Source organism: Haplochromis burtoni, unplaced genomic scaffold (assembly GCF_018398535.1).
Source record: "Haplochromis burtoni strain Fernald_Lab_line unplaced genomic scaffold, NCSU_Asbu1 Contig_659, whole genome shotgun sequence".
NCBI classification, from domain to species: Eukaryota; Metazoa; Chordata; class Actinopteri; order Cichliformes; family Cichlidae; genus Haplochromis; species Haplochromis burtoni.
The window spans coordinates 116318-138895 of record NW_024583020.1 but is presented as its reverse complement, the minus strand read 5'-3'; the positions used below and the strand labels follow the sequence as shown (position 1 = coordinate 138895).

At 37.2% G+C, this 22578-nt stretch overlaps 1 protein-coding gene across 4 annotated transcripts in view; it reads right to left on the bottom strand.

Moving 5' to 3' along the window:
• The window catches only part of LOC102290590 (triadin), a 35486-nt gene extending 13869 nt beyond the window's left edge, over positions 1–21617 (bottom strand). Inside the window, exons 1-16 of one of the 4 annotated variants that reach the window (XM_042215103.1) lie at positions 21109–21617; positions 20861–20880; positions 19910–20101; positions 19517–19719; positions 19371–19398; positions 16650–18573; positions 12065–12144; positions 9344–9556; positions 7403–7444; positions 6044–6169; positions 5929–5955; positions 4914–4940; positions 2147–3580; positions 1865–1993; positions 854–1057; positions 710–772 (exon numbers count right to left, since the gene is read on the bottom strand). In XM_042215103.1, coding sequence (XP_042071037.1) covers positions 710–772; positions 854–1057; positions 1865–1993; positions 2147–3580; positions 4914–4940; positions 5929–5955; positions 6044–6169; positions 7403–7444; positions 9344–9533 — 2242 coding nt within the window. In that variant the 5' untranslated portion in view covers positions 9534–9556; positions 12065–12144; positions 16650–18573; ... (3 more) ...; positions 20861–20880; positions 21109–21617. The remainder of the gene's footprint in view (positions 1–709; positions 773–853; positions 1058–1864; positions 1994–2146; positions 3581–4913; positions 4941–5928; positions 5956–6043; positions 6170–7402; positions 7445–9343; positions 9557–12064; positions 12145–16649; positions 18574–19370; positions 19399–19516; positions 19720–19909; positions 20102–20860; positions 20881–21108) is intronic. The other 3 variants (XM_042215100.1, XM_042215101.1, XM_042215102.1) reach the window with 3 other exon arrangements.
• Positions 21618–22578: the final 961 nt, after the last annotated feature.

Sequence of the window (22578 nt, the reverse complement as noted above, 5' to 3'; positions counted from 1 at the left end):
GTTGATACACAGAGACTTAAAGACATGATCTAAATGTTAAACATGTTTGGGTTCCAAGTTACACCCAGTTTCTTATGAGCACCATCACATATTCTACATTCTCTCTGTTGCACCATCTTTACATTAAAATTTAACTACAGCTTGCACAAAGAACATATTTAGTTTTTATCTTGTGGAGAACAGTGATGGTGCATTATGATGCAATATGATCTATAAATCCTCAACAGAAAAAAAACAAGCGTTTCACGTGTGTTGAATATGAACACTGAAATGATATATGGGATTTTTTCTGCTTTTAAGACTAAAAAATACTAAAAAATGATTCTGTATGCATCTGAAACAGTTAGAAAGTTAGAAAACTCAATTTGGTTTTTTTGTCAAATTACTGAATGAATTAAAACTTGCACAAATGATCAATACAATTGCTGCTGTAGGAAAATAAAAGAAGTCTAGATACAATGTAATCGCATAAGATAAAACATGTGCTAAATGTTTTCTCACAAGGGTTTTTTTTAATATATTGCCATATGCTGTTATTAGATAATACAGTTTCCACCTCATTAAAATAACTTATTTTATATGTCATTTATTTCACTTAAAAACCTTAGGTACTTTAAAAAAACAGTACTTTAAATTCAACCACACAGTCTTTCACTGACACTGTGTTATAAGAAAAATGTACAGCAGACATTATGAAACCATCACAGACCTTTTGCCTTAGCAGTCTTAGTTGGAGACTCTTTGGTCTTTGCAGAGTGCATACAGGGACACACTGGAATCACAAAGCATAAAATTAATGTTACCCTGACAAACAAATATGACAAAGCATTTATAATTCTCCTCAGGTTCTGACCTGTGGGCTCTGTCTTTGGCGCTGCCTCCTCTGGTCCAGGAACAGGTTTGATCACATCCACCGATGCCTTCTCATCCTCATCTTCGTCTTCATCATACTCCTCTTTCTTGTCTTCTTGTTCATCTACAGATTTCTCAGGTTTAGAAATTGGCTCTTCATCTTTGCCCTCATCCTTCTCCTCCGGAGCTGCAGGCCGGGTGGTGCCTGTAAAAGCAGAAAGTGGCTCTATCATAGAATCATGTCACACAACAAGGAAAAAAACGAAAGGATTTGAGGTTTTCTACTCTGTTAAGGGCAACAAAGCAATTAAAGAAATTTGAGCAGGATAAACTCTTGACTTTCAGGAACAATATGTATGATGAAATAAAATAAGCTACAGTCAATTTAAACTTACCACCTTCTACAGAGATTCCAATGACATTTCAGTGTTTTTATAAGCTGTAAATTGGCCTCTCAATCTTTCCACTCTTGCATATTTTTTAAGGTGGACAAGCACTGATAGTGTTGCCTGCTTAGGGCAGAAATAAATGTATAATGGTAAAACATTTAAATAAAATAGATGCTTTTTACTGCCTACAAAAGGTATACTATTAACAATATTTGTAGAGGTAATTGCAAAAGAATTTGAAAAATTAATGAACAAAACTTCTTATAAATTTACTGGCCATATAACCAATATGACACACATAGCTTTGATGCTTTTGAATCCAGTTTATCTGTTTCTCTAAGTTTGACTGACCTGTAGGTGGCAGTGCGAAGTCACAGATTTCACAGTCACACCTGACATACTGCCCACTCTTTAATAAATATGTTGTTGTTGCTTATTATTTGTCTTATTTGCATCTCCTTTAATAAGATGCTACCTTTTTAAATTATTATTATTAGTGTTGCCTTCTATTCCTACTATCAGGAATACATATATTTCGATTTCATTGCACATTAACAGGTTTTAGAAACAATATTGAACACATTTATGAATCCTTTGCACCACAACAGCTGTTTGATACAAACCTGTTTCTTTTGTTTCTGCGTCTTCAGTCTTCCCTTCATCTTCAGCCTCTTCGAGCTCATCCCCTTCTTCATGGTCTTCATCAGTCTTTGCTGCCTCCTCCTGGACAGTTAATGTTCCTGCAGCAGCAGCTGTAAAAACACAGAACACAATATACTATGACAACTGTGTATTTAAAGCATGAAATATGAAGAATCACCTTTCCTGTGCTGCTTCTAGCTCATTTTTGTCCATCCTTCTTGTGTTTATAAGAACTAAATGTAAAAAATAAAGTTGTACAATACCTGCCATCAAGATTTCACTAACACCATCATCTTCTTCATCTTCATCCTCATCTTCTTTATCCTCCTCATCTAAAGAGCTTGTATCAACATCCTTATCATCAGTTGTGTCATAAGAGTCACTCAGAATTGTTTCTCCAGTGGAGTCCTCATCCGTTTCAAAGGAAATGTCATCCTCATCATCTTCATCACCTAAGACACCGCTGTCTGTGCTCGTAAAGGGAGGAATGCCAGCTTCCTCCTCCTCTTCCTCTTTGTCATCATCAGGGATGCCCTCTTCAGTGACATCAGGTTTGTCTTGAGCATCTTTGTGTTTAAGGTCTTCAAGGATATCTTTGTCAAAGTCCAGGTCAAGGTCATCATCTTTAAGGTCTTCTTCATCATCTTCATCATCTTCATCATCTGCAAAGTGTTCGGAGGATGCAACAGAGATGTCCTCGTCTGATTGGTCCAGCTCCTCATCATCTTCCTCCTCGTCTGTGTCTTCTACAGTTTTTATGTCTTCTTCCAAGTCTTCATCTTCAGCAGGAAGTGGAGAAAGATCTTCTTCATCTTCATCTTCTTCCTCTGCCAGTTTGTGATCAATATCTTCCTCATCCTCACTACCAGCTACAATAGGAGGAAGATCCAGGTCATCGCTAGTGTCTTCTGCAATGACATCATCACTATCAGTAACACCCTCAGCTAGTCTATCGTCTTCATCATCTTCTTCATCATCCTCCAGCTCGTCCTCTCCCTCTTCCTCTTCACTGGAAAGAAGTTGATCATCACTGGTTTCATATTCATCCTGTTCTTCTTTGTCTTTTTCATCATCTTCATCGGGTAAAGTTACCTCTTCGTCACTGTCTGTCACCCCAACAGGAACATCGGACTCAGAATCAGGAGATACAGCCGACTCTTCATCCTCAGAAGTGGAAATGGGTTCAGGAGAAACTTCATCATCCTCCTCCTCTTCCTCATCCTCCAGTTCTTTGCCTTCCTCCTCTTCCTCATCCTCCAGTTCTTCGCCTTCCTGCTCTTCATCTCCTTTGGCCTCTTCCTCCTCCCCCTCCTCTTCCTCATCCTCCAGTTCTTCCTTCCTCCTCTCCTCATCCTCCAGTTCTTCGACTTCCTGCTCTTCATCTCCTTTGGCCTCTTCCTCCTCCCCCTCCTCCTCCTCCTCCAATTCCTCATCCTCCTCATCTACTTCTTCTTCCTCCTCATATTCCTCCTCTTCATCATATTCATCTCCATACTCCTCATCATACTCCTCCTCTTCCTCATATTCATCTCCATACTCCTCCTCCTCTTCCTCATATTCCCCTTCTTCCTCCTCCTCTTCGTCCTCCCCAGCCTCCTCTCCTTCATCTCCTTCTTCTCCCTCTGCCTCTCCCTCCCCCGCTTCATCCTCCAGAACTTCAGTCATTGGTGGTTGCTTTTGTGCTTGCATTCCTATGACTATAAAAAATTAAATGGGTTATTCAAATTAAGAGAGCAGTAAAAAGTAAAAATCCCGCAATTTCTCTTTGAATAATATTGTATTAACACAAAAATGGTAAAATTCAAGTGTCACACTTATCAGTGTGACCCATTGGGATGCTAGATTTTCACTACACATTACTATGGATTCATGATAACTATGACGTTGCTATACTGACAAAAAGTGATGATGGTTAAAATTAGTCTATTAAAATATCAATAATAAAAATAGAAATAATTAAAATGAGTCAATAATAATAATAATAACTTTGTAAAAGTCAGTGATATATTAATTTTGTACACAAACTATCTTAAAGCTTAAGCAACTATTGTTATTTTTTTGTATATTTTCATTAGTTTTTATTTTTTCATTTCTTTTTGTTAGAGTTTGCTTGTTTCAGTGTTATTATTTGAAATTGTTTAGGTTTAGCTGAGTTTTTATTCGTTTATTTACAATCTGCTTGTTTATGATCATTACAAAATGGTAGTTCTTGGTCAGGTGCAAAATTGAAATTCAGAATAGCTATTACAACACTTTCTCTCTCTTTCTTTCACAGTACATTTGACTTGTGGGGTTTTTTCGAAGGCATTTTAAAAAATTCAGTATATTTAAATATATTTTCACACTTAGTTTTAGTTTTCAGTCTGGATTTAGTTAAGCATAAACATCAGTGACTCAATCAGGCCAGCCTGTAAGTCAAGGCACAGGGTAGGGTAAATTAGTGCACCCATGAGCGCACCTCAACGAAGTGGCTACATTGTGTTAGCTCAAATGCTCAAAGGCCAAAAAAAGCTGGAAGAGCAGCACTAAAGGCAGGCTACAAATCAGTAAGCCCTCAGCTGTGTACCCGTCTCCACTGCCTCACTTAACAAGGTAACACCGGCCAAACTGCTGCTACATGAATGAATCAGACTAATTTAGCCAGTTTGTTGTGGTTAGTAACTTAATCCACGTGTGAGAGAATTTATTTCAGCAACAGAAAAGTGAATTCCTAACAGGCAGTGACCTTACTCAGTCATAGAGTTTAAGTAAGCTAAGGCTGCAGTTGTTGCTGAAAGAGAAGAATAAGTCTGTAAGAAAAAGTCCGTAACCGTAAATGTAGTGCAGATAGATGGTTCACTGCCTCATATGCATGGTTTGGCACAGTTCTTTTTTTTTTTAAAAAAAGGTAAAGGCATGGAGTAAAATTACACTGAAAACGGGGATTAAGGAGAACCTAATATCGGTGATGGGCGTGATAAGTATTCCATTAATCTAAGTGAAGTATTTAGCAGTAAAATTGGCAACAAAGTAAAAATGAGAGTTACAGACCTTTAGTTCGTGATGGTAGAAATTCTCCTGCAGCACAGAAAAAAAATGATATATGTAATTAAAGAATTTAAAAACCAAATGTTTCACTCTTAGTACAATTAGTATACCAATTCACAGACACATTTAGTAGAAATTAAGAAGCTCAGTTGTGGCAATTAGCATCAGTTGGTTGCAAGTTAGATGCAAACAATCCTACAATCAGAAGAGCTGCTTGAATCAGTGCAACTAAAAAAAGGAGAGAAGTAAGATTCTGCTTTTAGTTGACTATTATGATTTTCTTTTGTTTCCATCATTAGTCTGTTATTAGGTGTGAGAACTGAACTTATCATTATTTCATTAAGTTTCATAAGAACATTCTCAGAAATGTATCAATTTTGAATACCTTCTGTTTTCTTACTTTTCACCTCCACTTCATCATCCACATCATCCAACCAACTTGAATCTTTGAGATGGTTCATAGATATAGTCAACTTGGATATAACACCATTTCAGCAAACAAGATTCTGTCCCTGCTGGCATCTTTATTCAGGCATGTCTACGAATACCTTCCAACAAACTTTCTTTAAACTTAAATAATTCAGTAAACTATGTCTGTAAAATATGAAGCTTATGCAATGACGTCTGTTGTATCTTCTATTAATACAACAAATCAAAACTTCTAGAAAAAAAAAATCTATTTTTTTTCAGAGACACATTAAAAAAAACTTGCAGTACATGTGTTGTTCATTGTAAAGAAACACATTAGTCAAAGCAGAAGCATGCCCCCAGAAACTGCCATTTCAGAGTTTTGATTTTTCATGCGTAATGACAGTTGAAATTACTTATCCTGGAGGGGGTTTATGTTGGTAGAAGTCCACTTAAACCCCCCAGAGAATATATAATGCAGAGAACAACACATGTAAAGCAGCACAGTGAAAAAGAAGTCCAAAAAGCAGCAAGCAAGGCTTTTCAGTTCAAATTTTACAGCTGGATGATTTAAATGGGATATGCACTCAAAAGCAGAATTAGTACAAACCTTTTTTTCTGACTGCATAGAGAGTTCCTGGAGAAGAAGAGAGAAAAGTGAAAACTAGCATATCATCAGATAAATTGCAGTCACAGAATTTGAATACGTTCATAAAGTCATGAACCTTCATCGTCGTCTGGAGCAATTAAGTTGGCAGCAAATTTCACTATTCCTGTGATTATGTTTGATGATTCATCCACGGCATCGTTTACCGCCTTCATGGGATCTGAGCTGATCTTGCTGAGGCCTCCTGATGGAGCATGAACATGAATACAGGCACACAAACAAAAAGATGTTTTAGTTACTCGTGAAGTTTGACTGGAGTTGTTCACCTGCTTGTTTTTGTACCAAGCCCAACAATTAAGAGTTCCTCAACTCTTATTGTCACATTTCCTCAATACAGACAAAGCTATCATTCCTCTAGAGTGAGGAAATGAGAAAGCATGATGTTCAAACTGGGATGGGGCAACAGGAGCTTAACTTGAAAGGCAGAAATCTGCATTTCAGGAGTTTTTCAATCTTCAATTACAAAGAACAGTAACCGACATTCCAGTTGAACCATCACAAAGGGCTGCAAATATAGAGCATATTGCTGTGCAAAGAGCATTTAAAAATCGTATTGACTGTCTTTCATCAAGTTGGTGTTCATAGTTTTAAAAGTCAGGCTAATAGGTTATTTTTCTTTTGTTCATATTTAAATATTTTTGTTTATCTTTGTTTGAACATCTGTATTTGAATCTGACAATAAATTCCTTCAAACTAAATTCAATTAAACTCAAAAGACTTGAATTTTCTGACTTGTTTGCAAGCCAATTTGATGAAAGAGGGACCTGCATTCCAAGTGGAAATACCACCAAAACATTGTTCATTTTGGAATTACCTAGATGAGCCTTATCAGATTTTGTTTAACTTGAAATCAAACAGAATTTATACCAAGTAAAGCTAAAATACGCACTGGGAAAAAGGAAAAACAGAAATGCAGTGGAACACAGTTTGGTTTAAAATCCGAAGATTTCAGGAGAGCTTGAGTTTCTTACTCTGTAGACAGAGAACACTGATACTTGCAGTAAATAAATCAAGCATACCTGAATTTCAAATATTCAAAATAATTTTTGGAAACAGAAAATGTGTTACTTTTACAAATATTCTAATTTTTTTGAATAATAACACAACAAATACCACCTAAGAAACCGAGCAGGAATTAGTCCACTTCATTTATAGAACCTCTTCTGACTATAAACTACTCTTAACATGACTGAACACCTAGAAAACAGACAGAATCAAGCATGAATGCAGTAATAGACAAAAAGCAGCCTTTAGCCTAATTTATCATCCCTCTACAGGTCCAACAAGGCTGTAAAGGACTTTCTAACATTGACAGCCAACATTACCAGTCAATGTTAGGGAGTTAGTAGCTGTTTTTATTAGTGCCCTTAGAAGAAGTGTCTGTTCTGATGATTTGGTAGCAGATATGGTGCCTTGCCTCTACGCCCTGAATCCTTAAAAACCCTCCTGGGTGGGTGACCTGGTTGGATGAAAAACACATTGGCAATAAGTAAAGAATTTAAGTATAGTGATGAAGCAAAGGAAAACAAAGAAAGTGAAAGTGAAAGGAAGGGTCGTGTAAGGTGAAGTATTTGTGTTGACATTAAGGTTATTTTAAACTAAACTAAAACAAAAAACTGAAAACGGAACAAATTAACTAAAATTAAAGTAAAGGCATTGGAGTAGAAATAAAAATAAATTTTAAAAAACTAGACAGAATTTTTTTTTTCACTGTAAAATTGTCAGTGCCACAATTTTAAGTTGAATTGAGGGTTAAAAACATAATTGATTAACAATACTGTGAAGTGGGGAAATTGGTTGGGTACTACTGCTGCTACTATCCCAGATTCTTTTGCGTATGAGCGTTGGGTTAGAACACAGCTTAAATTAATAGATTTCCAAGCATTGCTTTTTAATATAGTGATGACAAAATGACCCAATGCTTGTTATTTGGTGGTGTTACTGTTACATATGAACATATGAAGAAATTAAACTAGCAAGCTTTATACCAGTTGTTCATAATTGCAGACATCTAACAGTGTGTGGTAAGTAAATGCATTCAAATAAAATCAGAGTTTAAAAAAAATGCTTCAAACAACAGAAGTATCGGAAAACTGTGAAACGACTTTACCAGCATAATCTTTTGTCCTTCCCATGGAAGCTCATTCACTCATAGCGGTATGAAGGTTCATGAGATTTTACAAATGATAAATACTGAAGGCACGTCCAACCAGATTAACAACATATTCACACACCTTGAGGTACATGTTGTTGCTATTATTAAACTAGCCTTATCTTTGGTTTAAGATGCCAAAGATCGTTTGTGTAAATATGAAATGAGCTTCATCTCACGATAAACCTTATGACCTGTTGAAGAAAAAAGTTGAATAATAAACAATAAATGCAAATATAGATTGCAATAAAAACTTTGACCTAGTGCAGATAAGGCACCCAGGTACTGTTGGGTTCCCTTTTTTTTTTTTTAATGAGACAAGACGAATAAACTCAAAGTATAAGTTTTCAAAATTTACAGAGCAGTTGAAGGTTGAGGTTAAAACCACGTGCCAACCAGACAAAGGGCATCACACCAAAACAGTAAACACTTTTATTATGAGACACATGAACAGAACATTAACACGATTGGTTAAAAAGTTAGGGAGTAGCTGTAGTTTAGACTTGGCTTTTCCCTTATTTGGGACTTGGTCTGGCTCTTGGCTCATCTTACATCTCCTGGATTGGAGAGCTCCCTGTAATGAGAAGAACTACAACGCTGCCCTACCTGCACAAACAGACACCAGAATTTATGACCTCCAGTACTTTTCTAGACCAAGCTTGTGTTGTGTGGGTGTGCCATCATCTTTCAACACTCAACTCTATATTGGCAGCAAAACATAATGTATAATAACAGATGAAACATAAATGTATGAAAAAAAATGAGTTAATTGTGGAATAAAAAATAATGAGGTATATTTGCATTAAAGTTAAAAAGTAAATTCTTCACAGTATACTGGTTCTCAGGGTCATGCTTAATTATTTGTTATTACTGAAGCACCGCAGCAATTTCCTAATGTTGTAAACCTGCTCAACATTTGGCAATAAACCCCATTCTGATTCTGATTCTGATTCTGATTCTGATTAGTTATTTGGCACAGCATACTATAGGTGAACCTATGTAATGAGACATAATTTCTCTAATTTGCTCATATACTGCTTAGAAATTTCCCTCTTTATCACTCCAAAGTGAATACAGTTATTGCAGCTGCTTTGGTCAAACCAGTCCCATTTGGTTGTTCATTGATTGACTTCCTGCATTAGCAAGTGTACCCTCAAAATATCATTTTCAACTCCACAGGAAACTGAAAGGCTGCTGATACTGTACCTGAAATGGTCTTGTAGTCCATTAGATCAAACATAATGACGAACACACAAGACCAAGTAATGATAAGAGCCAGAACCAAGATCCAGGCCAGCGGGGAGCTGAAAGTAGAGTAAAAGTCATCTGTAAAAGATTTCTTCAACACCCGCAGAGGTGGTGCCCCAGCGTCTCCGTTCTTGTGATCGAGGACCATGGTTGTAGTGGTCGATGTTCGTGCTAATGAACAAAATATCAGAAACTTTGGTTAGTAAAATATGCACAGCACCTTTTTAATTTTTTTTATCCCTAATATTCTAAGAAAATTAGTAAAATCAGAAGCTATAAAAACAAAACCCACTGCTTTATTTAAATACACATTACAAAAACTCTTCACTAGGAGCTACTGTTGGTGCAGTTACAGCCTGGTTTGCCACTTATAGCAGAGGTGAGAAGTAAAAAAGTACAAATACTTTGTTACTGTACTTCAGGTTTAAACTATTTGAGGGAAATTTATTTTTCTTAGCATGTACATCTTCAAAGATCAAAGCAATGTAAGCCTATATAAAGGAAACAATGATGCACAAAACAGTCTGACTGGCTGAAATGGCATTTTTGGTGCAGATGTCTTAAAGTTTTGGTCGTGAAACTTCAGCACAAAGAGAGTAATGGCTGGGAGCCTGGTTTCTCCAGCTTCCTCCCACAGTCCCAAGCTTTTTGTTTGCAAGTATAACAAGCAATTCTAATTTGGCCAAAGGTCTGAATGTGAGATTGAATGGTTGCCTCTGTGTGTTGGCCAGCATAGAGCAAAGTGTTCATGGTTTACCTTGGCTGTCCCCTAGGAAGGTTTGGATTTGCTCCGGTCCTGTACGATTCAGATATGAGTGGGACAAAAGTCATCCTGGATGTTGATACTGATGTGGAGTGGGTAATGTGTTAGAAATAAAAGAATGCCATCTTGTTTGATCTAAATTGTCAAACTACAGAATGCTGACTTTAAAAAACATCCTGAAAAACCAAAATTTAAAAAAATGATATAAATGGCCTGTATTTGTATAGCGCTTTTACTAGTCCCGCCTAGGGACCCCAAAGCGCTTTACACACCCAGTAATCCACCCATTCACACACTGGTGGAGGCAAGCTACAGTCGTAGCCACAGCTGCCCTGGGGTAGACTGACAGAAGCGAGGCTGCCATATCGCGCCATCGGCCCAACACCAGTAGGTGAAGTGTCTTGCCTAAGGACACAAGGACCGAGACTGTCCGAGCCAGGGCTCGAACCCGGCAACCTTCCGATTACAAGGCGAACTCCCAACTCTTGAGCCACGGTTGCCCTAGCTGCTAGTGATATGGCAGGCTAGTCCATTTTGACGAAATTTCGGTGAAGCAACACAAATCAGTACTGAGTAGACTTATGCCTAACACATGCTTCTATATGTTTCTGACAATGTCAGAGCATGCACCTAATGAGATGATGTATGGTGTCCTGGGGGATCTCTCAGATCTGAACCAGGGTATTACTGAGCTCCTAGACAGGCTGAAGTGCAACATGGTGGCATCAGATGGACTAAAACATAATGTCCCACAGGTGTTCTCTTGGATTTAGGTCAGGCAAGCATGGGGGCCAGTGCCTATGCTAGGCACTTTCTGCAGTCTTGCCACATTAGGCCGGGCGTTACTGTGCATCAGGAGAACCCATTGCATGAGCATTGAATCTAACATTGGTGATACCTAATGGCAATCAGGGTGCTGTTGCCTGTGAAGGTCTGTTTGTCCCTTGATATCCCGACGATAACTCACTAGAGGACATTGGGCCTTCAGGCCACCCTCATAAAGTCTGTTTCACACCAGTGATCTGCTGGGTGTCATTTTGTAGCTCTGGCAGTGCTCATCCTATTTCTCTTCGTACAAAAGAGCAGATACCAGTCCTGCTGCTGGGTTAAGGACCTTCTACGACCCTGTTTAGCTCTCCTAGAGTAACTGTCTGTCTCTTGGAATCTCCTCCATGTACTTGAGACAGAGCTGGAAGACAAACCAAACTTTCTGGCAATGGCATGTATTGACATGTCATCCTGGAGGAGCTATGCAACCTCTGTAGGGTCTAGGTATCAGCTCATGTGACCAGTGGTGACACTGACCTTAGCAAAACTAGTAAAAAATTATTCCTGTTTTGGGGTTGTGTCATTGTTGCCGCTTGTGCACACCTGTAGGCATTTTTATTGACACCTAATCAGCTTAAACTGACCAACTGACCACCTCAATATGCCAAGAAATTGGACTGACTTGGTTCTATACTCTGAGAGTGTTCATTTAAATGTCTTGAGCACTGTATAAAATAAACTAACTAGCCTTAGTTTTTCATTATTCAGCCACAGTTAGTGTTAATGTTTAAATTCAGATTGGTCTTTCATCCTATGACAGTTGAGATAGGCTCCAGCTCCCATGTCATCCTCAAGTGGAAAGTGGAAAGAAAGTGGATGAATGATTGATGGATACTTTTAGTTTATCCTGTAAGTGAGCAGTTACCATCCATGCCCATATGGTTTATTTAGACTCACTAACCAAGTGTTGTTAGTGTAGATTTCTTAATCTGGATTTTTGTGTGTTTTCATTTATGTTTTTTCTAATGTATTGTTTTGCTTGGGCTCTGCTTCATACAACAGTGCAGCATAAAGAGTTTGCTTTGTCTCATAACACCAGTCACCATCCAGTTGTTCATATGTCTGCGGGTGTATTAAGCTTAGACCACCTGTTGACTCTCTTCAGCTCAGTGTTGGCAGCTACTGTGGGATACTCTCTTACTGCTGACTCAAACAGCTTAGCAGGACTCTAAACACACATAGAGCAATTAGGTTAGAGGGAGGTGTGTGTGTGTGTTTGATTTTTACTGGTCTTTTCAAAACATGAATAACAAGTTGTGGAGCCTGTTGTGAGATGACTGTAATGACACCATTGAGTTGTAGTTTAAACTGCGAGTAAATGTTCTCTAAAATGTCAATGGACGTATTTTATAGCAGTCATTTCTCTACCCAGGATTTTTCAACTCTCTCTCTGCTCACAAAGTTTTCAGTCAGCACTAAAGAGCAGCCATCAACATTATAATAGAGTTCTATTTTTAACCTATTCCATAATTGGCCATTTATATGGTTTAACCAACATTTTTCTTTATCAAGAAATCGCAAAATAGCTTACACGCACGCACGCACACACACACTCACACAACCCCGTTCAGCTATCTTAGTGAGGACCTTCATTGACATAATGCTTTCCCTAGCCCCTTACCCTAACCCTAACCATTAAAAATGAATGCCTAACCCTAACCCTTACCCTATACCTAACCATAACCTAATTTTAACCCTGACACTAAAATCACATTTTGAGCCTAAAAATGCCTTTAAATGCCTTCAAATTTGTGAGGACCAGGTTGTGTGTCCTCACAAGTGACTGTTGGTTCTCACAAGTATAGTAGAATGCAGATTTCGGTCCTCACAAAAATAGCTAGACAGGAACACACACACACACAAGTGCCTGTTCAAAGCCAGGAAAACCCCTGCCACCTGTAATATTAATAACCACTGATACAGAACCTTCAGCAATACTGCCTGTGCTATGAATGTCTACATCTTTGTTTTCAAATAATATTTGTCCTGCGTTTGTCAGTCTATCCACACGCCTAGTTGAAAGTATATGGACAATTAGTGACCACACTACAATCAAACTGGGCACTCAGAAATGGGATAGATATCTTAATAGTGCTAGATATATTTGATCACAAATTATGTAGTTTAGAGGTTGATGTAGTGTCTTGTAGCAATATTCCAAAGTTCACAGACTAATAATACAAATTACTCTGTTACAGAACTTTAACCTGCTTTATACTTTTCTCTGTAGCAATGGAAACAACTAACTGAATATGGCCTACATTAGGCCTTGATAATTTCAGAAATCTTTACAAAGTTAGAATTTTTGGTGTAAATCTGCAGTTGTAGCTGCCCAAAGTCTTCAACTGACACACAGGCTTCTGACTGGCTATACTGTAGGTGTATTGACAATAGTAATTCTTTGAGAGCCTTCCTTCTTTTTTCCAGGCTTTTATGGATAGATTTGACCATGCACTGCAGTTCACCGATGATGTGTAGTTCAGCACTGTGGCCAAATCCAACTTATAAACAATTAATCATGAATTTGACAAGAGATCCCTGTGTACTTGTACTTCTATTTTGTCTATCTTTTATTTTCTATCTATCTTTTTAAACAGTTTCATGTATTCATTTTACCAGTCTGTGAGCTCCTATTTTAACAAAACCCTCAATGCAGACATTGTAACACGTGCAAGACAATAAAGACCATTTTTGGAATTTAGTACTGGAAATAAAAACATTAATAGCATGTGAATATGTCCTTCCCCTTTGGACTTGATATTTTCCTTGACCACTGTTTTCAAAACTCAACTCTAAATGGTGTGACCATCCATCCATGTATGATTCCTCCTTTTATGGCTGACCTGCCTCCATGCTGTGGATGACATTTCTGCCATTGCTCTCACAGGGTATCCATGACAGCTGAGCTCAGAGCAGTCAGTAGAAGCTAGTGGAGCCAGAATGCAGGGAAGTGTTGTCATAACATTTCAGTAATGAGTGCACAGAACTGAACTAAACACAGCAGAGACCTTTTAACATCCGGATGGTTGAGCCTGATAAGTGTTATAAATCAGGTTAGAAATTTGATTCCAACATAACCTACAACAACATTCAGGTGTCAAATTCTCAATATTACAACAGAGAAAGCAAACAGGTTGTTTGCTTGGTTTACAGACTCTATTATTTGTAATCTTTATGTGGAAAATAACAGTATACTAGTATACAAGTATACTAAACAACTGGAATTCTTTCCACCCAGTGGTGTCTAATTTTACTGAAAGTGACAGAGAGACTACTTCTCCGCTTTGCCTCACAGCCATCACATTAATTCCCCAACTATGAAGCATCTCCACAGCAAGTTCTTTGTAAACTCTTCTGACTGAAATTGAAAGAAGCATTGTTGCACCTGAGTATGTTATATTTCAATACAAATCTTTTCTTTTTTCATTTCTAAATGCTTAGCTGTTCCAGTCTTTCACACATACAGGTCTTCTTAGTCTTGTAAGAAGCACCATTCCAAAGGATTCCAAAGGGGAATGTAACTAAGCCTTTTTCCATAATTTATTTTCTTCTGAAAAAGAAAAATAATTATAAGATAACTGGCTGTCTTGACAGAAGCATTTAAATTAGGAAATAATCTTATTATTCCTAATATCATTGGTAATAATTACACCCTAATGGCTTAGATATTAGGAATAATCTAGGCATTAAAGAGGCAAGGTACACCCTTGACAGCGTGACACTCTTTCACTTGGATAACACATCGACACAGACCCATTCATGCTCACATGGCCAGTTAAGAATCACCTATTAACTTAAAGTGGGTTCCCTCTGTGTACTCTGTCTTTGGACGGTGAGAGAAAGCCAGAGTACACAGAGGGAACCCGCAGGGGCAACATGTAAATTCCTATAATTAGGAATGAGAACATTAAAAAAAAGTGTGGACACTAAGAAACTGAATTTTAAAGCATGAATGTTCGTTCATGATTATTGGAAGTATTAGTTTGACAAATAAATACTAAAGTTTCCTGAAGCTTTTAGCATATGTAAAAGGCTTTCATTGGCACTTGTCATGTTCATCTACATCCACTAATTAACATCATAAAATGTGACTGACTATTTGAGAAAAGCATAAGTGGACCATAAAATTATAGTTTTGTTTTTTCCAACATAATTCTTAACGTGAAGATAATCAGCTCTTTATACTGTCATTTCAGCTGTCATTTCAATAACAATAATCATCTCATTAGCATAAGTATGTGTGTGTACACCCACACAGCAGCTTTTAGCTGATTAGCTGCTTTTCTTTGTGGTTTAAGGCTGAGAGCAAAAAAAAAAAAAAAGGCTGAGAGCAAACATACATATGTATGTTTGTCCTACTGTAGTCTGTCAAAATCTCCTCTTTGAAAAAGGCCTTTCATAGAGCTGCAAAGGTTAGCCCTGCCAAAAAATTACATATATTTGTCTAACATTTGACGTTTTTTGTCTTGCTATCTGGTCTTTTGTAATTGCTGAACAATCAGGGGAATCATCTACCATACAATGACATTTTTTTTGTTTTTGTTTTTTTCCCACAACATCACGATCCCAGAGCACTCAGCAACATCGGATGCTATATTTGTAAATGTGCTTCCTTACATAGGATATGTCAGAAAACCATATTTTTTTTATTTTTACACATCCACATGTCAACTCAAAGATAACATCCTATCAAGACTGGGAGTCCACTTACTCGTACAAATCACTTTCTTGCATACAGACAAATGTCTGTAGCAGTGATTGGCTTACTGTGCCCACAGTTTTCACTGGGACAGTGCGTTATTTTTTTCCCAAGAATTTCACAATGTGAGTTCAGTCAACATAGAATACTGAATAGACTTCAAAGTATGGATTTGGATAGTCATTTCATAAGCATAAAGTATTACTGTTGTCCTGATTTACTATTAAGTTGAAACATTTAACATCAATTTATCTTTGATGACTCAAATGACTTTATTTACTTAAAATCTTCAGTGGGGAAATGAACTGCTGCTAATAGCTGCTATTTAGCTGCTAATGATGGACTAGAGCTAAATAATATGGTTTTTACTTCATTTTCAATTCTGTGTCTGTGTTGAATTGAGTAGCTGTGGTACCATCTTTTGTCAACTAAAACAATGAAGCATTTTAAATTGCCCAAACAAACTGCACCAGATTAGAGCCCATGACTGTCTTCTTTTCTATCACAGTGTTGCTGAGGCTCATTGGTACTGTAGTATTTAGACCCAGCTGTCATACTACAGTGACAAGGAATGGTTTTGAAGTAATTAAAACTAGTGGGCATCTTATGAACTTGACGGTGCACAAATGCCAAATGTCTGTTCAAAGATCCTCTTGTCTCATTTTCTTTATGCCAGGCAAAAACATGTAAAATGGTGTCACAACATCAGCTGATATGCAACAGCAGGAACAGTGTTGCACAGTCGGTGTCATGGGGATCTGAAGCTGCATTACAAATAGCAGATACATGATAGCAGAATATTTTTAGATACTTCTAATCATGAAATTCTCTTACACACCACTCAGCACAACATCAGAAGGTCTGTGTGCAAAACAGACGTACAGTGCAGAATTTCATATAAAATGATAAGAGGCATATTTTAGGCAAGAAGTTGTTGAAATGAAATTCAAAGAGTAACCAAGGTGATACTTTACCTTCAGCTGCTTCGGTCATGGTTTCAAAATAAATATTCTGTTACAAAACTTAAATCCTTTATGAAGATTTTGTTGCCATGAAAACAAATACTTGTGGTAAATCCTTGGATCATCTGCACAATTTAATCCCAGTGTTTAATTCCAATCCAGCAACGTCATCCAAAAGGTTTGTGATATATGGGAATATGAAAAAATTAAACCAGAGGCCACCACCAGAAACCCTACACCCCTTTGTCCATTCTCAGGATTTAATCCTGCACTATATTTCCAGGCATCAGAAAGTTTTAATGAGTCTTGGTTTAGAAAGTCTTGAAAGCTGACTTCTGTCCCAGTGGATCAGGCTGGGGAGACAGACAGAGACCAAGTTAACGTGGCCCGTGTCTTTGCCCTTTGCCTGCTTAGGGCTGGGATTGTAGATAGAGCAGCTTGTCCCCCCACCCACACCTCCACTGGCTCAGACAGAATTAGACCGAGCACAGGGACTGACGGATGATGGAAGGGAAAGAGAGGAAAGAGACTAGGAGCGAGAGCTTCAATGTAACTTTATCCCACCAGCCTATGTTGCCGTTGGAGTCACATGGTCACAGTATGGATAGTGCTTTCACATGTGTTAAAACAATATGTAATTGTATCATAAACTCTCAAATCTGCGTATTTGTATTTTCAAAGTATTCAGTTGCAAACTTTCAAAGTCTGAATTCAAATTTTTCCTATTACGTTCATAGTGTGTTTTCAATTTCTAAGCCCAAGGCCCTGAGTTATTCTTAGATCGGCTCACGTCAACTGGTATTCTGCTTTGCCTTTTTAGGCCAGAGGCGTGACCTTAACACCCCATCCCCTTTCCTTCCTTCCAGCCCCCGCCCTCATGATACCAAATCCTGCTCATTCAGACCTCCACTGCTCAGAGCAGAGCTGTCATGAAGTGGAAAGAAAGAAAACAAAGATCAGAAGAGCTGAATTGCTGGCAATATTTTACACCAGGTTACATGCAAGTTGCCAATTGTCAGAGGACTCGAGTACAAGTCAGCTTAAGATTCCTCAATAAAGTAGTAGAAATTGGTGATCAAAGTCACACTACTCACTCTCTCCAAGAATTTTATGCCTTTTCCTTGTGTCTACATGAATAATTGTGCTACCTTTGAAAAACCTCGGTGGTTTTTATTGTTGGATTGTATAGCTACTCAGAAGCTTTTAAAAGCTAGAATTAAATAAAATTAATAGTAATGAGAAGAAAGTTTATTAGTACTTACTAAAAAAAACAATGAAAATGCATGTTAAAATACACATGGTAATAGTAAGTTAATAGTTAGAACTTTTGTTGTGAACTTTGGTTTACCTTGTTCCAAATAATGTGAATCTGCTCTTGAGACTACAGAAAAATGTGAAAATTATTTTCTTTCAATATTTTCCACAAAGACATCTTCTTAAAACCTAGACACAATATGCAATACATACATGGACATCATTTTAAAAGGTAATCTGGCTATTAGAAGATTTTAAAATAAGATAAATCCAACCTTAGATTACACTATACAATATATTACATAGTGTCATTATTTATTTAACAAAGTAAGCCAAAATTCAAAACAGAAACAAATCGTTCCTATGGTAAGAAAGTTATTTACAATTGGAAAATATCAAAGACAGTTGGTCTTTCCAAACAATTCTTTAAAAAACAACACCCTTTGCTGATTACATAGCTCATATCTCTTATCCTTCCAAGAAAAAAAATATATTGGTAAATTGATACTGATATTAGATTTTTTTTGTTGGGGTTTTTTGGTTTTGTTGGGGCACATTAATGGCACACCTCAAGGTCCTTTCTTCTTTTGCATTTCCACACTGACTGCCACGATAACCACAATGATCACCACTGCTATAGAAAAACCAATAATGAGCCATATTATGGTAGGTTTCCTCCAATCTACAAAACAAAAAAGAAAAACGAGGGTAAGAAGTTATCTTTGATCATTTGCAATTCAAAGCGTGTTGTCACATGTTAGTGCATATGTTTCCAGCTGGGGGGCTGGAGGCTATGAATGCACACATGGGGAGAGCATCAAACGCCACACAGAAATGCCCCAGTGACCAGTGGATTCAAATCCAGGAGCCTGTTGCTGTGAGGCAACAATGCTAACCACTGGGCCACTGTGTTGCCGTTTAGTAAAGTGGCATCAAAGTAATTTTTTTTTCACAGGAATAAATAATTTTCACAATACAGTGGAACCCCGACTTACGAATACCACATTTCACGAAAAATTCAAGTTACGAAGGCACTGAACGGCAATATTTTTGCCCGTGTTACGGCAAAATGCCTGAGTAACGAAATCTGCTTGCTCTGATTGGCTGAGCCTACAATGTCCACAATGCCTTCCGAATCATGTGGCAACCCCTTGGCTTCCGTACTTGCGCTTCGCTGTTCCACTTGAACAACGTATTGTTGTTCTAGTTAGCATTTAGCCTATGGCCTATTGTTCAGCATCGCCTCACTCAAAAAGGGTGCTTCGACTTACGAAAATTTTCGACTTACGAAAGACCCTCGGGAACGAATTAATTTCATAAGTCGGGGTTCCACTGTGCTAAATTACATGAAAAATTATGTGATTTTTGTTTTCAGATAGCAAAAAGATGCACTTTAGCTCTAAAACAAACTAATCAAACTTTTCTTTTGAAAATACGGACTTATTAGGGAAGCTGAATGAATGTAAGAGTCTCACGTACAATTTTGGAAGCCTTGCAATGATGAGGTCTGGAAGAAAGAAAGAAAAAAAACAAATAAGGAGCAATACCTTTATTGAAAATACCAAACCACATACATCAGTTATTGCATGTATGCCCATTAATAAATCAGTAAGTGAAATCCTTACCTGGTGATTTGGAGATCTAAGAGTTCTCCGGATGTCATTCCACATGGTATTATTGAGGTCACAGTCAAGCAGTTGGTCCTCATAAAACAGACAATCCACAGTCAAATGCACATTTGAGTTGTTCACCTGACTCCGGCTTTTAGCTACAACATGTTGTGGATTGTAGGTGTGATGCATCACCACCAGAATTGCACGTTTACCCACTATAAACAAAGACACAACATGATCAGATGATTCAGAAAAGAGATTAAATAAATGGGCTGGGTTACTAGATCTTGAATTCATGCTGTAGGACATAAACACCACATGTGGTTCTTGGCCTGTATCCTACATGTGTCCCTGTATATAAATCACTTAAATTATTTATAAAAAGTCACTTTTATTTTTCCTTACATGGTATTTTGTTGAGGGCCTCAGCAATGTCTGTCCCAACTCGTGAAACCACAGGACAGAAAATCACACAGTAGTCACTTTCTTGTGTAGATGTTTCCTCAGTTTGGCCAATGTCTTTAAGCTTCTGAACAATTGAACGATGAGCGCCATTTGTTCTTCCGGCCAAAATGACACGGAAAACTTTCCACGACCCTAAAGATAGATTTAACAATATATAACAGTTTTCTGAAACTGAAGACAAAACACCAAAGCTTTTCTTTTTTGTCACCATACTTAATTAATATGCAACTGATTTCATATATACAGCAAATGCAGCTTGATCATGACACTGAGTGAATCAGTGTTATTTTCATTTGAGGCTAAACTAATAGATATAAATTACGGACGCCTTGTGAGCCATTCAAAATTATCAAGTAGCTTTCTGTGTAGAAATGACTACACCTAATGGAAGCCAAGGAAATAATCACAACTTACTATCTCTGAAGAGAAAAGACTGAACATTTGACCTAGATGTTTCATTTCTAACCTGTTGGGTAAGTGCACAAGAATCTGAACTATCAATAGGAAAGTTAGCATTACAACAGAAAGCAAAACAAAGTTTAAAAGTCTGGGTTTTCTTTCTTGTCTCACCCTATGTATTAAATAAATATCTGACCTATTGCAACATTTTCTTCATCACTAATGGAAGTTTTATTTGATTATAATTAGTCTTTTACTCTATAAGCTGATTGTAAACCAGCTATCCCAGGCAAATTTTGTATTGCTCTTATACTAGTCTTGCTTTAACAAGTAAGAAATAAGTCAGTGATACTTATCTGACAAGATATATTTTAGGATGACTGATATGGGTGACTTGAAATTATTACTCATTCAATAAATAAATGCAGCTTATTCACCTTAATGACATATTTAATGGAAATATTAAAAAATAAAGCAAAATTATTCTCTCACCATTTCCCTGGTCCATGTCTCTGAGGAAGGATAAAGAATTAGAAAGCAAACTTTAGTTGAAATTAACTAAATCAAATATAGTCAAATAACAGGAGGTGCAGATCCATTAACTGAATGCATTATACATTTTCTTTACTAAAAGCTGTGCTTTTACTGGCTTAGAAGACAAACTTTAAAAATAGATTACGGGTGTAACTTGTATTACTCTGATGCAAGACATTTACATTTTGCAGACTAAAGTTACTTACATAGAGATTACAATTTCTTGACTTGTTTTGAAACAGAAATTCCTTCCCAATGGAAAAAAAAAAAGAACTCTAGTGTCTCCCCATGCAATGAAGTGCTGTCGGTTGTTCTTTGAGAATTAACTTGTTCACCAGTCGAAAACAAAACTGGACAGGCAGGTAAAAGAATGTTAACGTCAGTGTGACTCAATGGACTAAAAGGATATGCAGCTACAGGTGGTGATGAGACGGCCTCAATGTGGCCAATCCCTTTAAGCTATTGAAGAACTGAACAATGAACCCCAAAATGAAGTAGAACAGTCTCACAGACCAATCACGTTCAGTTTAACTTATCCCATGTGACACTACTCAGCTAATCAGGTCATTTCTACACATGATGACGAGAAGCTGACAGAAGAAGTTAGAGAGAGAACAGACTGGTTAAAGCTTTATTTCATTTGCCTTCCTATGTAGGCCTATGCTACATTAGTTTAATGGTCACAATGGTGGAATTTCAAGGGCCAAATATTTTCTGAGGTGGTGCTCATTGTGAAACATTTCAGAACCACTTGTGTGAAACGATTTCCCTAACTCTTCCCAAGCCATTGTTAATATAAATGGATTAAATAAATAAAATAAAATCTTGTCAAAAAAGTAATGAGTAATATCTGGTATTTGAAAGATCATCTCTGTGTAAATGAATATGAACATTATTCTATAAATGTTGGAGGACTTTTGGATTGTTTGTTAAAAGTTTACTACAGCCTGTGAAAACTGTGAACCAGTGATTGTGCTATAGATAACATTTGGAAGCTGGAGGGGCCCCACCAGTCTGTGCACTGGTCAATGACTGGAAATTTGTTGTTGAGTTAAATCAAGGTGTGCCTTTTTGCCTTACTGTATAGGTATAATTTATTATTATTATAAAAATAACTACAACCATTAGAATTACCAGTTATCCTTAGTTTTGATTAATTATTTACTCTTTAACCTGTGAAACAACTATATAAACCATTTTTATATAAGGCAGCTATGAATGACTATGAGGCTATTTTTGAACATTTATCACACTGAAATGAATGTAGCAGGTACGGTCGGCAGTTATTATGTTCTCTGTCTATTAGTGAATTATCTATAACCTTTCCTGTCTACTTTAAGCTGACATTATTATTCACATGTCTTTTAGATTTATCCTGAGTCTCCACAGACTCGTCATATAACTGTGAAATATTAACTTAATCAAATGCTAGTTGCTACCTCTGTCTGTCTACTGTATGAATCTGTCAGGTATGAATAGTGATTACAAATTATTATTGTAACTGCTTTTCTTACCTTTTGACTCCTCAATGTCACTGAACAATGATAAAGAATGAGGCGTTAACCTTTACTCCAAATTGTCATGTGGGTCATTATCAGCAGGGATTTCGAGGAACGTCTTTGGTTTTAGACCTGAAGAAGCTTCTCGAATGAGAGGTGAAACATCATCAAGAAACT